General features: G+C 38.0%; 1 protein-coding gene across 4 annotated transcripts in view; it reads right to left on the bottom strand.

Annotated features, from left to right (window-relative positions):
- The window catches only part of LOC123881237 (integrin alpha-PS2), a 116258-nt gene that overhangs the window by 74561 nt on the left and 29472 nt on the right, over positions 1–12225 (bottom strand). For all 4 annotated transcript variants that reach the window (XM_045929940.1, XM_045929942.1, XM_045929943.1 and 1 more), the window contains exon 2: positions 3573–3733. In XM_045929940.1, the coding sequence (XP_045785896.1) occupies positions 3573–3733 (161 nt within the window). The remainder of the gene's footprint in view (positions 1–3572; positions 3734–12225) is intronic.

Below are 12225 nucleotides of genomic sequence, written 5' to 3'. Positions count from 1 at the left end.
ATTGTATGAACATGCAAATAAATAGTGATGTAGCAGGATTCCTCATATCGATAAATGTTTTTTAAACTTCCGCCCGCGCTAGATTTATTGTAAGACCATTCCAAAGATCTAAACTAAGCTGAATTTAATGTCACACTAATATTAGAAAGGCGAAAGTTTGTGTGTACGTATGTGTGCTTGTTTGTTACTCTTTTACACAAAACTACTGAATGAATATGGCTGAAATTCGGAATGGAGATAGATTATACCCTGGACTAACACATAGGCTACTTTTTATCCCGGAAAATCAATAAGCTCCTACGGAATTTTTTAAAAACCTATATCCATGTTGACCAAGTCGCGGGCGTCAGCTAGTAACATGCTAGTAAAGTATAAATCCGTTCTCTGCTTCTATTGCGAGCGAAGTCCACGGGGTGTGCAGACTGCAAAGTGTGCGCGGTCTAGAATTCGCAAACAAACCCTGCAGACTTCCGCCGTAAGAGAGAAATGGCGTTTTAGAGTTTTCGCCAAAAATAAAATCGACAACTGAAATCTCCCCATCCCTGTCGCCTATCTTATCAGTGGTGGTGGTATTTCACAAGCTCCATTGTAACGCTGACTTCTGTACACAATCGTAGCCCGCTGTCGCTTATCACTTATCTATACGCCTGAAGATAAATGAAACTTTCATCTGACCAGAAGGATAATAAATAAAAATCATTTTTTTTTTAAATTAATAATAGAGAAAAATTGAAAGGACTAACTAACCCCTACTAACATCGGAAATATATAGGTAGTGATAAAGGTAAACTCCGTTCAAACGATTTAGTGAACTTTTAGTTAACTTTTCAATTATTTTACAATAACCCGCCATTGTCAAAACGTCATCAGCATTTTTTTATTGCTTACTAAAACGCACGTAACTCCAAAAAATTAGACCTACATGCTCGAAATTCGAACCCAGGCATATTATGTGGCACTGGGCTATCAATGCTTTACCCCTACAGTAACATACAGAATCTGCTCGGAACTTATTTGTAAGTAGACCGTACCTACTTGTAACAGTTTAGTATAATTTCGCGCTTCTCCGCCCCTTCCGTTACGCGCGGTGTGTTTGCCGACCGTAGCGAGAAAGACGCAAATTGCATTCACATACTCGTAGTGTAAAAGTTATTGGATTTATGCCTTTTAAATAGTTGACATCTAAAAGTCACAAAATATACATGCAAAATCTCAACAAACCTTTCATTAGACCAGGTTGTTGTCATAAAAAATAAAGTAAATCCCGCGCTAATTGCGTAATCGTCAGCTAGTAATGCGGCAGCAGGCTTGCGCGCGCGCACCCACGTCCCACGCACACCCGCACACCCGCGCACCCACGCACCCACACAGGCACGACCCACTAATCCGCGATACTCGCTAATTACTAACCAACTATTATTTCATTAGCAGACCACAGTGCAATACACACAGAATCCAATGTTTTAGAATTTAGGACAGCGTTTCTCAAATGGATAAAAAGATCCCAGCTCTGGACTTATTCAGGTGAAAGCTTCGGCCGTCGTTTGACGGAAGAGTAGGAACTAACTACATTTTTTTTATTTCTTTATATCATCATGCTTTTTCATATTTCATTACAAGCTAGCCCTCCACTGAGATCTCACATGTCTTACGAGTTTCGACAAAGCTGTACCTACTGACAAGTACATAGCACGATTTACTAAATCCATGAATACCGCGTAGAAATTGATTGAGTGAGGCAAACTGCGCGAAAAGCGCTTTGCAAGTAAACAAGATCACAAACTCAATCCACGTCAAAACAATTTATAGTTCATCGTCTTCTCGGCTTTTTAACTTTACCATAATAAAATAGAAATCATAAATATTATTTGCAATGATAATAATTTGTAGCTTCAATAAAACAAGAAGAAGAATGTATGAATATGTTTAACAAAACCACAAACAGTCTACTAATAGGTGTACAGTTTCACTGAGACGGCTCGTGAACTCGTGAGGAATAGGACGCGGGTAGTGGGGGATGACTGTTGACTTGAAAATCAAGGCTCTCAAAGTCACCATCTCTCACCCGATTACCACCCTCTAGCCCCTGAGTCGCCTCCGCCTTGCGAGAATACGAAGAAACCATAGACAATTATTAGTAATAATAGTCAATCATAGGAAAAGTTTGGGAAGCACTGGTTTGATATTAGGAATTAGCAACGAAAGCTAAATGCAGAATTGTTTATAGAAAGTTAAAATTGGTACTATTTGTAATCGAAAATTAGACTGAACTGATTCTATGCAATAATGGAAAATCGTAAATCGTAACCACATAATATGACCACTATGTATAATGTATATAGTAGCCAGTACAGTATAGCGACCACTGAGGGACTACCGTGGTGTTTTGGCTGTTTCAATGTGACAATCGCAATCACCTCTGATTTTTCTTCAGATTACTTACAGCAAAAATACCATAAATTGAGTCAATCATAACAATAATGGAGATTGTAGTACATAATAACATAGAAACAGCTTTTCCAGCTGTTGGCTTACCAACAGATGAGATCACAGTTAAGGGCGAATTCAATGAAAAGTTAATGCTAAGTGGGTTGCGAAGCTGAAATGGCAATGGGCAGGGTACAATGTTCGAAAAACCGAGAGAGTTGGGGTCCTTATATGCTGGAAAGGCGACCTTGCCATAGAGAGCTGATGACATCAAACGAGTCGCAATGGAAACGCTGGATTCAGGTCAAAACCGTGGCGCAAAGCAGAGTCTATACAAGTCTATCAGTTGATAATGATGAGCCTAATAAAAAAAATTATAATAAATAGCAGAGATTGGCTAGATACCGGGAACAATAGTATAATATACAAGCAGGAGCAAGCATTTCTCTTAGCATTATCCTGTGACATATTACACGGCATCCGTCCTGCGCCGCAACAAAGCGGCGGCGCGCGCGCAGGGATATAAATCAGATGCGCGTGCGCGCGCCGTCACGCGCGCGGGGGCTCGTGACACGCTACGCCAAAATATAACACACACTATTCCATCTTTTATACCAATGTGGGATTGTGGACTATTTAGTAGTCGACTACATTGTTTCTAGAGCTTTTAACCGTTAAAGTGAGGAGAATCTCAATTCATGCAGGTTTTCCCACGAGGTTATGTTTGATCCAAATTCTATGATCAGCCGCCTTCTCTTTTGTAGCTTTGGTTGGGGTTCATGATTGTGATGACCTAAAGCAACATACACAAATAGCCTTCTAAATAATTCTACTAGCACCGAGGACGGAAAACGAAAAGCTCAGATCAGCGTCACTAAGGTAACGCAGAAGCAAATTCTGGGGTGACAATGTAATATGAAAAGTAAAAGTGTGCAGCTGTAGTTCAATGGTAATCCGGTTAAATCGCATATTTTTAAGGGTTACAAGGGATAAAAATCAGAACCGTGTTAGCACTTGCAACTTCCTCGAGTCTTTCCCATCATTTTCATGCCACACGATGTGGCTAGAAACTATCTAATGGCTATAATGTGTAGCTTTCTACGACTCAAAAAAGAGAAGAGAGGTTAACTCGAATTGGTACTTACTTCTGTTCTTATCAAACTCCATGATAGAGCACATCTGGAGTGGGTTGACGATGTCTTCTGAGGGGTAACCTCGGCGACCGGGCTGGCAACGGTACACTGCGCCCGGTCGCTTCACCGTGTACTCTTTGTAAGGATCATCTTCTGGTGCTCCCACTAATATCCTGGAAAGAAGAAGAATTTATTTAATTTTGGTTTAGTTTTGAATAGCTTTTATGTTCGCAACATAAGATCTCGTATCTGTGGGTATAAATAAGTAAATTAAGTACTATAGATCCGTAGAAATCGTTAAGGTTGTTGGTGGTTTAATCGTGGACACTTTATAATCTTAAAACGTACAGACGAAACTAATCGTAACAAGCGAAGTTACTCTCGCTTCCTGCTTCAGCACTCCAAAAGCAATAACCACTGCAATACGCAATGTATCTCTTGCCCATCCAACACAGCAAAGCAATGGTGAAATGAATAAGGTCAAACAATCTCAGTGAGTTGGCGCGCCGCCAGCACGCAAATAGCCGGGGTTCAAAACCCGCCTCAGTCCCGCGCCTGCTGCTCGCCAAATTGTATTTCTATATATCACCAGTGTTGACTCAGATACGTTCTGTGTTGTGATGAAATCTATTGATATTGTGACCAAAGATATGACACATTGATCCTACGTAATATTAAATTTATTGACCTTTAGAACTACGACTAGCTGAGCTTTGAATTTAAATTGCGTAATGTCCTCTAGATGCACTACTAACATTTTTATTCCTTAGCTCATGACTTCCTTCGCTAGGTCATACATTTCTAGAGCTATTACGACAATTGACACTTCCATCTCCACAACCTAGGCTAGGACATCAAACCAGGTGTTTTCCAATTGGACACTCACTAAGATTTTCTCACAGAACCATATTCTCTGCAATGAGTCTACACCATGTTTTAGCAATGGACCTATCTCAGAAGTACGAGTATGTGTATACACATTTAAATTTAGAATTTTTAACGATTTGAGTTCATAAAGACGAGGATCTTAGAACACAAATCAAAAATCTTTCATTTAAAATTCAAAACTCCAAACGACTCTGGAGGAGAACGTTGAACTTAAAATATTTTTTTATTAGGTATATAAATAAATTATTATTATTGAACGCGCATTTCATACACGCAACAAGTTAGATATACTTATGTGTGCTTATAGCTACAGATTACTATTAATATTAGCATATCGGTGTAGCGACCTTGAAGTTACGCCAATCCATTCGTCCAAAATCGCCCAATGCGCCTAAAGAAATTTTCACTTCAATAATAATTACTTAGATTTGTAAACATGTTGTTTTAGCTTAAAATAACATGTTTACAAACTAATAGATTCTTATGTAAATCTCTATTATTAGACTAACTGATATAGAATTTAATGGGCGGCGGCGGTAATCACTTATCCATGTAAGCAAATAATAATCACACTAATATTATAAAGGCGAAAGTTTGTGTGTATGTGTGTGTATGTTTGTTACTCCTTCATCTATCCCACCAAAAACATTTCATGTAAAAAGTTAGCCAAGACTCACAAGTTCATAATGTTTTCACTGTTAAAAAGTTATGAGATCTCTAGTAGAGCCAAGCCCCTAGCTGAGCTTAGATTTGTGCTGGCCATGGGACCTATCCCAAGTCCAAAGTAATATAGCTCTTAAATGTTCTTGACTATATCACATTTATAACAATAAATAACAAATCACTCTACTTACAAGCTCTGATTCTACAAACCCTACATCTTGGTAAAAAAAGGACGGCTTGGCCGTTTAATAACTTTTAACGTTTAATATGTTACGTCATGTAATAGTTTTACGAACATTACGGCCAAGCCGTACTTTTTTTACCAAGATATAGGGTTTGTAGAATCAGAGCTTGTAAGTAGAGTGATTTGTTATTTATTGTTATAAATGTGATATAGTCAAGAACATTTAAGAGCTATATTACTTTGGACTTGGGATAGGTCCCATGGCCAGCACAAATCTAAGCTCAGCTAGGGGCTTGGCTCTACTAGAGATCTCATAACTTTTTAACAGTGAAAACATTATGAACTTGTGAGTCTTGGCTAACTTTTTACATGAAATGTTTTTGGTGGGATTTCATTTCTTTTTGGCAGGTGCCCTAAATTTTTTTTGGATCTATTTCTTATAGACGTACATCATTTTCATGGCCCACTCTCTATCGTTACCTCTTTTTTTAAAAGCTTTTATTCAACTTGCAATGTACTCGTATGTAAATATGTTTGTTCGGGTGGAATCTTGCAACTCAATTTTGAAGCAGATATACCAAATTTCAGTCTTTTAGGACTTCAGGAAACAGATACTTGGTACGTTTGATAAATCTGCCACGGACATCTTATCCTGAAAACTTTAGAATTCGAGCAACAGATTTTACAGATATGCATCTCATATACGAGGGGATGAAGGGACTCGATTTCTTAATTTATCTGTTGTTCATAATTCTTGAAATTCCTACTTAATGCCAAATTTCAGTCTTCTAGGACTTCAGAAAGTACCCTAGAATTTGTGACTAGAAGTTTTGACTGTCAATAAATCTGAAACTATAAAAGCTTGACAATTGATACTCAATGCGTTTAATCAATCTGCCAAGGACATCTTATCCTGAAAATATCAGCATTCTAGCGACAGAATTTACAGATTTGCTTTTCTCATAAGAGGCGTAGAGGGGGGGAAATTCCAATTTCTAAATTTTCCTGTAGTTTGTATGCAATTTCTAGTCTACATACCAAATTTCAGCCTTCTAGAACTTCGGGAAGTACCCTAGAATTACAGACTAGAAGTTTTGACTGTCAATAAATCTGAAACTATAAAAGCTAGACAATTGATACTCAATGCGTTTAATTAATCTGCCAAGGACATCTTATCCTGAAAATATCAGCATTCTAGCGACAGAATTTACAGATTTGCTTTTCTCATAAGAGACGTAGAGGGGGGGAAATTCCAATTTCTCAATTTTCTTGTAGTTTGTATGCAATTTCTAGTCTACATACCAAATTTCAGCCTTCTAGGACTTCGGGAAGTACCCTAGAATTACAGACTAGAAGTTTTGACTGTCAATAAATCTGAAACTATAAAAGCTAGACAATTGATACTCAATGCGTTTAATTAATCTGCCAAGGACATCTTATCCTGAAAATATCAGCATTCTAGCGACAGAATTTACAGATTTGCTTTTATCATAAGAAGCGTAGAGGGGGGGAAATTCCAATTTCTTAATTTTCCTGTAGTTTATATGCAATTTCTAGTCTACATACCAAATTTCAGCCTTCTAAGACTTCGGGAAGTACCCTAGAATTACAGACTAGAAGTTTTGACTGTCAATAAATCTGAAACTATAAAAGCTAGACAATTGATATTCAATACGTTTAATTAATCTGCCAAGGACATCTTATCCTGAAAATATCAGCATTCTAGCGACAGAATTTACAGATTTGCTTTTCTCATAAGAGGCGTAGAGGGGGGGAAATTCCAATTTCTCAATTTTCCTGTTGTTTGTATGCAATTTCTAGTCTACATACCAAATTTCAGCTTTCTAGGACTTCGGGAAGTACCCTAGAATTACAGACCATGAATTGTGATGATCATCAGTGAGGGACGAAAACGGCGTATTTTAGGTATCAATAAATCTGTAAGCATAAAAGCTAGATATTTGATACTTAGTATATTTGGTAAATTTGTTGAGGACACCTTATACTGAAAATTTCAGCTTTCTAGCGTCATCCAGACCGAAGTTATGACGGGTCGAAAATACGGCGAAACACTTCGAGAAAAAGGTACGTAGCGCCCCGGCCGCCGTTTGGCTCGTCTTGGCGGGGGCACTGCCGTGCCCCCTGATACTCGATATGCCAACCGTCTCTAAAACGTCTCTACGTTTCTTTATTGCAATGTCTGTCTATTGTGGGTATTTATAATCTTCTATTTATCTGTCTGTCTGGTTGCTTTAAATAGTATTATCAGAAGATGCTATTATTTTGCTTAATTTGATATTCCATGATTTCTTAAAAGATGGGTCAAAAGTTTATATTTTCAGGCAGTTTTGCCGACAACTTTTTATCCAAAAAAAAAAATTGCACACAGCAGGCTAGAATTAATGAATAGAATTCCTACATTTGAAATCCTTATTTCTCTATGATAGACGGCAATCTAAGAATAGTGCGTGCGTTTGGTCGACAGGCGACAGGGCTATATCGGGCACCGGAAGAGGGGGCTATTTCCAGCGGTCACACCTTAGCGACGTAAGCGAATTGGTTGATTTGTATGTAGTAATTATAAAATCACGGAGGCAGACATGTTCTGATGTCGAGATCGTGTTTAGCGATGGATAAGATGACGACGTTCGACAATGACGGAAAGCGGATGGACGAGGAAAGTGGAAGATCGATAGTCATAGTTAAAACTATGTGGTTATATACAAGGTGATAGATACAGGTATATAGGTAATGTCCGTAACATCTTGATAAGTTGAGGCTAGGACCAATGTACCAAAAAAATGATGAGCGTCATTGTATAATACCCGTGAGAGATATGAGGACTCGAATTTGTTTATAGTTCCAATGTAACAATTCTTCAAATAGCTGATCGCGGAAATGAACTCGTAAAAAACTTCAGTGAACTCGAAGGATCGTTTGAATTGAACGCTTGTCAAGTAGCAGAGACAGAGAAAGAATCTAGGGCAATAACTACTTGATAAGTACCCACTACATATCTCATTTGTCACTTTATTATATGAATTACTAGCTGATGCCCGTGACTTCGTCCGCGTGGATTTACGTTTTTAAAAATCCCGGGGGAACTCTTTAATTTTCCGGGATAAAAAATATTTTTTGTGTTAATCCAGGGTATAATCTATCACCATTCCCAATTTCAGCCAAATCCGTCTGGTAGTTTTTGCGTGATTGAATAACAAACATCCAAACATTCAAACATCCATACTTTCACATTAATAGTATTAGTAGGATTAGGATGATTTACCATACACGCTGTACCAGTACCTATATCTTTTCTTTCAGTTATTCGTTACGCTTCATTTACTTTGCTCTACTTCGTTTTACAGCCGTCAAGTGAACGTGTCCAATCTCCCAGGTTTTGAGTCATCTCGGAAAGGACAGCGGCTGGCCGCGGCTGCCGAGTCACCAGTAGACTTGCCAAAGCGCCACTTCGCTGGTTTCCTTTATTTTTTGTTATTCTAAAGATATTGTTAGATGTTTACTTGCCAAGAGCGTTTAATTTGTGTATTTTGGTTGTATTTTCATAGATTCATTATTTTTAAAAAACCAAAATGTTATCTTCACTGATTAAGTAAGTACTTTCATTTTGTCCTACTATAAGTATTTTTTCTATCATGAACTTCACTAGCTCATTTTTGGCTATCGTAAAATAAATAGGTTAGGTACTCAAGGTTAGGTAAGGTTAGGTAGCCTAATTGTGGCATTTTCGTCAATTCATCTACACTAATATCTGGATCAAACTACACTTTATTTAATATAATGAAATAATAATACATATTATAAAGAGATAAAGTTTGTAAGTTTGGATGTAAGAAATAATCTCCGGAACTAATGATCCGATTGTAGATTTTTTTTCTCTTATAGATAGCTTTATTACCCCCGAGTGTTATAACTTCATAAACTAAAAATTATATCACGTGGACGAAGTCGCGATAAAAAGCTAGTATCAAATAAGTTTCATGGTTGTGCGATTTCCTATTCCATATCTTGTACTTGACAAAGATTTGAACTTTGAAGATAACGGCTTACAAAACAGAGGAATTCCTATCAACAATTAGATACATTGTCTACTGGCTATCCAATTTCACCGAAGTGTTATATGAATTTATTAGCGGAGAAAGGTTCGCGACCCGGGCGATTGGTCGCGGGTATCTGTTAACGGCCAGGGAAATGTCTTTATTAGTCACGACACGGCCTGTATATACCGCTTAATATACCTATATGTTACTTTATTATCGTAATAAATATCTATATAATTGTTTGGAAACTACGTTTTAATAAAATGTAGTATTTTGTAAAAAAAAATATATACATACATACATACATACATACATAGACTGCTAAAATCATAACCCTTCCTTTTGGCTTTGCCGCAATCGGGTAAGAAACATACCAAAGAAGTACCTAAGGGCTTGCGCAGACGAGGGACTGTTGTGCGCGGATGACAAGTTTCTCATCTTTTACTACGGTTCGTGTTTTGCCGGTGCAGCTCTAGTGGCCCAGTTTCGGTTCCTGCTTGAGGTATTTTGCCTCACGTGGAAAGAGGACGGTGGAGGAAGCACCGGGATAACTAACTCTTTAGATATAACATGTGATGTTGTGGTACAATTTACAAAATAAATGTTTTCTTTCTTTCTAGATGATTCCCGCGACTTTGTTCGCGTAGAGTTAGGTTTTTCAAAATTCCGTGGGAACTCCTTGATTTTCCGGGATAAAAGGTAGCTTATGTGTTAATCCACGGCATAACCTATCTCAATTTCAAATTTCAACCTTTGTCCAGTAGTTCTTGCGTGAAAGAGTAAAAAACATACACACAAATACATACACACAGACTTTCGCCTTTATAATATTAGTGCGATAGTGTGATTCCTTCGATCGCCTCCAATGATATTTTGGCGCTATGCACATCTACGCGACGGCTGTAGTCGCGTCGCGCTATGCGTGCCGCGTTAATGATACGCAGGTGTGGCCGTAGCTTTAGTATGAGTTAAATTACTCAACCGCAGTAATCAGCGTCACAATTACCTGGCTATGCTCATCAGCGTTGCGCCACGTGTATATTTGCGGTAAACATCGTAGATATGCTATCTACGTCTCTTTATCTATCTGTTTTATATGCGCAATTAGTGTCACGATTACATATTTACACTTTTTTCAACGTGACTTATATTTAGGGTTCCGTACCTCAAAAGGAAAAAACGGAACCCTTAAAGGATCACTTTGTTGTCTGTCTGTCTGTCTGTCCGTCAAGAAACCTATGGGGTACTTCCCGTTGACCTAGAATCATGAAATTTGGCAGGTAGGTAGATCTTATAGCACGAGTACAGGAATAAATCTGAAAACCATGAATTGGGGGTCACATCATTCAAAATTAAAATATGTTTCAATTTTTAAAGTAAGATAACTATACCAAGTGGTGCATCACATGAAAGGGCTTTACCTGTACATTCAAAAACAGATTTTCATTTATTTTTATGCATAATAGTTTTTGATTTATCGTGCAAAATGTTGGAAAAAATACCCGAGTACGGAACCCTCAGTGCGCGAGTCTGACTTGCACTTAGCCGGTTTTTTTAATTCTGGAACTGTGCTATGAGTAGCAGCAAGCCTACTTCATACTCAGAGGCTATGTTGTTTAGTTAAACACAAGGAAACATGGACGTGGACGTGAAAAGAAGGACGTCCACTGCTGGATATAGGTCTCCATTTCCACATCCCACCGTCTCCGTCTGTGACTCGTTTGATGTCGTTTGTCGCCCTAATGGGAGGTCTTCCAACGTTGCGCTTTCCAATACAAGGTCGTCATTCCAGCACCTTGAGCACAGCTTGAGGCTGAGAACTAAAGAGCTCACACTGACTTAGACACTATTAAAACGAGATAGCGTTATATCGCTGATATAAATCTGTCTCTTTTTAACTAAAACTTAAGTCTTAAGTCAAAGTACGCTCTATAGATCTCAGCAATTTCCAGCGCCTATCGGTTTTCGAATTACGTGCCCTGTTTATTGCCACTTCAACCCGATTCACATTTCTGATTTGATCACGTATAGAAACTCCAAACATAGATCTCTCCATTGACCATACTTAGTGAAGCGAAAAAAATAATACCACTGTTAATAGTGTAGGTATCTACACTCATTTGGCGACCTGTAAGCGAAATGACGCGTCGTTTTGTCAGTCTGTCTGCGTGGCTGAAGCTACTAACTGGAGACAATTAGCAGGACAAATTGAGTACCATGCATAATGACCTTAATGACCAGTTCTGTGTTGTAAGTTGTAACCAATTTATATCGCAAAAGTTACTTAGCGGTGTTTTGAAACTAAAAACTTAGTAAGTATAACTACGTAGTATATTTTTTTTTGAGCATACCTACTAACCTAATGTAACCTATAGAAATATTTACCAAAATTAAAATTACGTTTTATAGTTGGTATTTTATTTTCACGGCTCTTATCAGCAACTACCTATCTTATTTATCTTGAGAATAGAGTAGGTACTTACCTCCAAAAGAAAAGTTTTTTATTACAAATAAACTTTTACAAAGTAGCATTGAATCGTTCAGTAAAACTACCACTTTTTAGGAATGCTCTTCATCTGCACATGCTCTGTTGCACATGTTGTTAGTCATTATTAACTATGTCCTAACAGAACTAAGCCAAGAGAGAACAAGCAATTCTAAAGCTTTAATTTGATCAGTGTACCTAGTGGGAGATTTTTAACCTATTCGATCGCGTAAAAGTTAACTGCGTTTTGTATGGAATTGAAACAGCGCCATCTTCTTGTCACTAGATGGCGCTGTTTCAATTCCATACAAAACGCAGTTAACTTTTACGCGATCGAATAGGTTAAAAATCTCCCACTAGGCACCCTGCTATGAAAGTTCATCGAAC

This window comes from Maniola jurtina, chromosome 3 (genome assembly GCF_905333055.1).
Source record: "Maniola jurtina chromosome 3, ilManJurt1.1, whole genome shotgun sequence".
Taxonomy (NCBI): domain Eukaryota; kingdom Metazoa; phylum Arthropoda; class Insecta; order Lepidoptera; family Nymphalidae; genus Maniola; species Maniola jurtina.
Note: the sequence above shows the minus strand (reverse complement) of the source record. Positions and strands in the feature narration are given on the sequence as shown.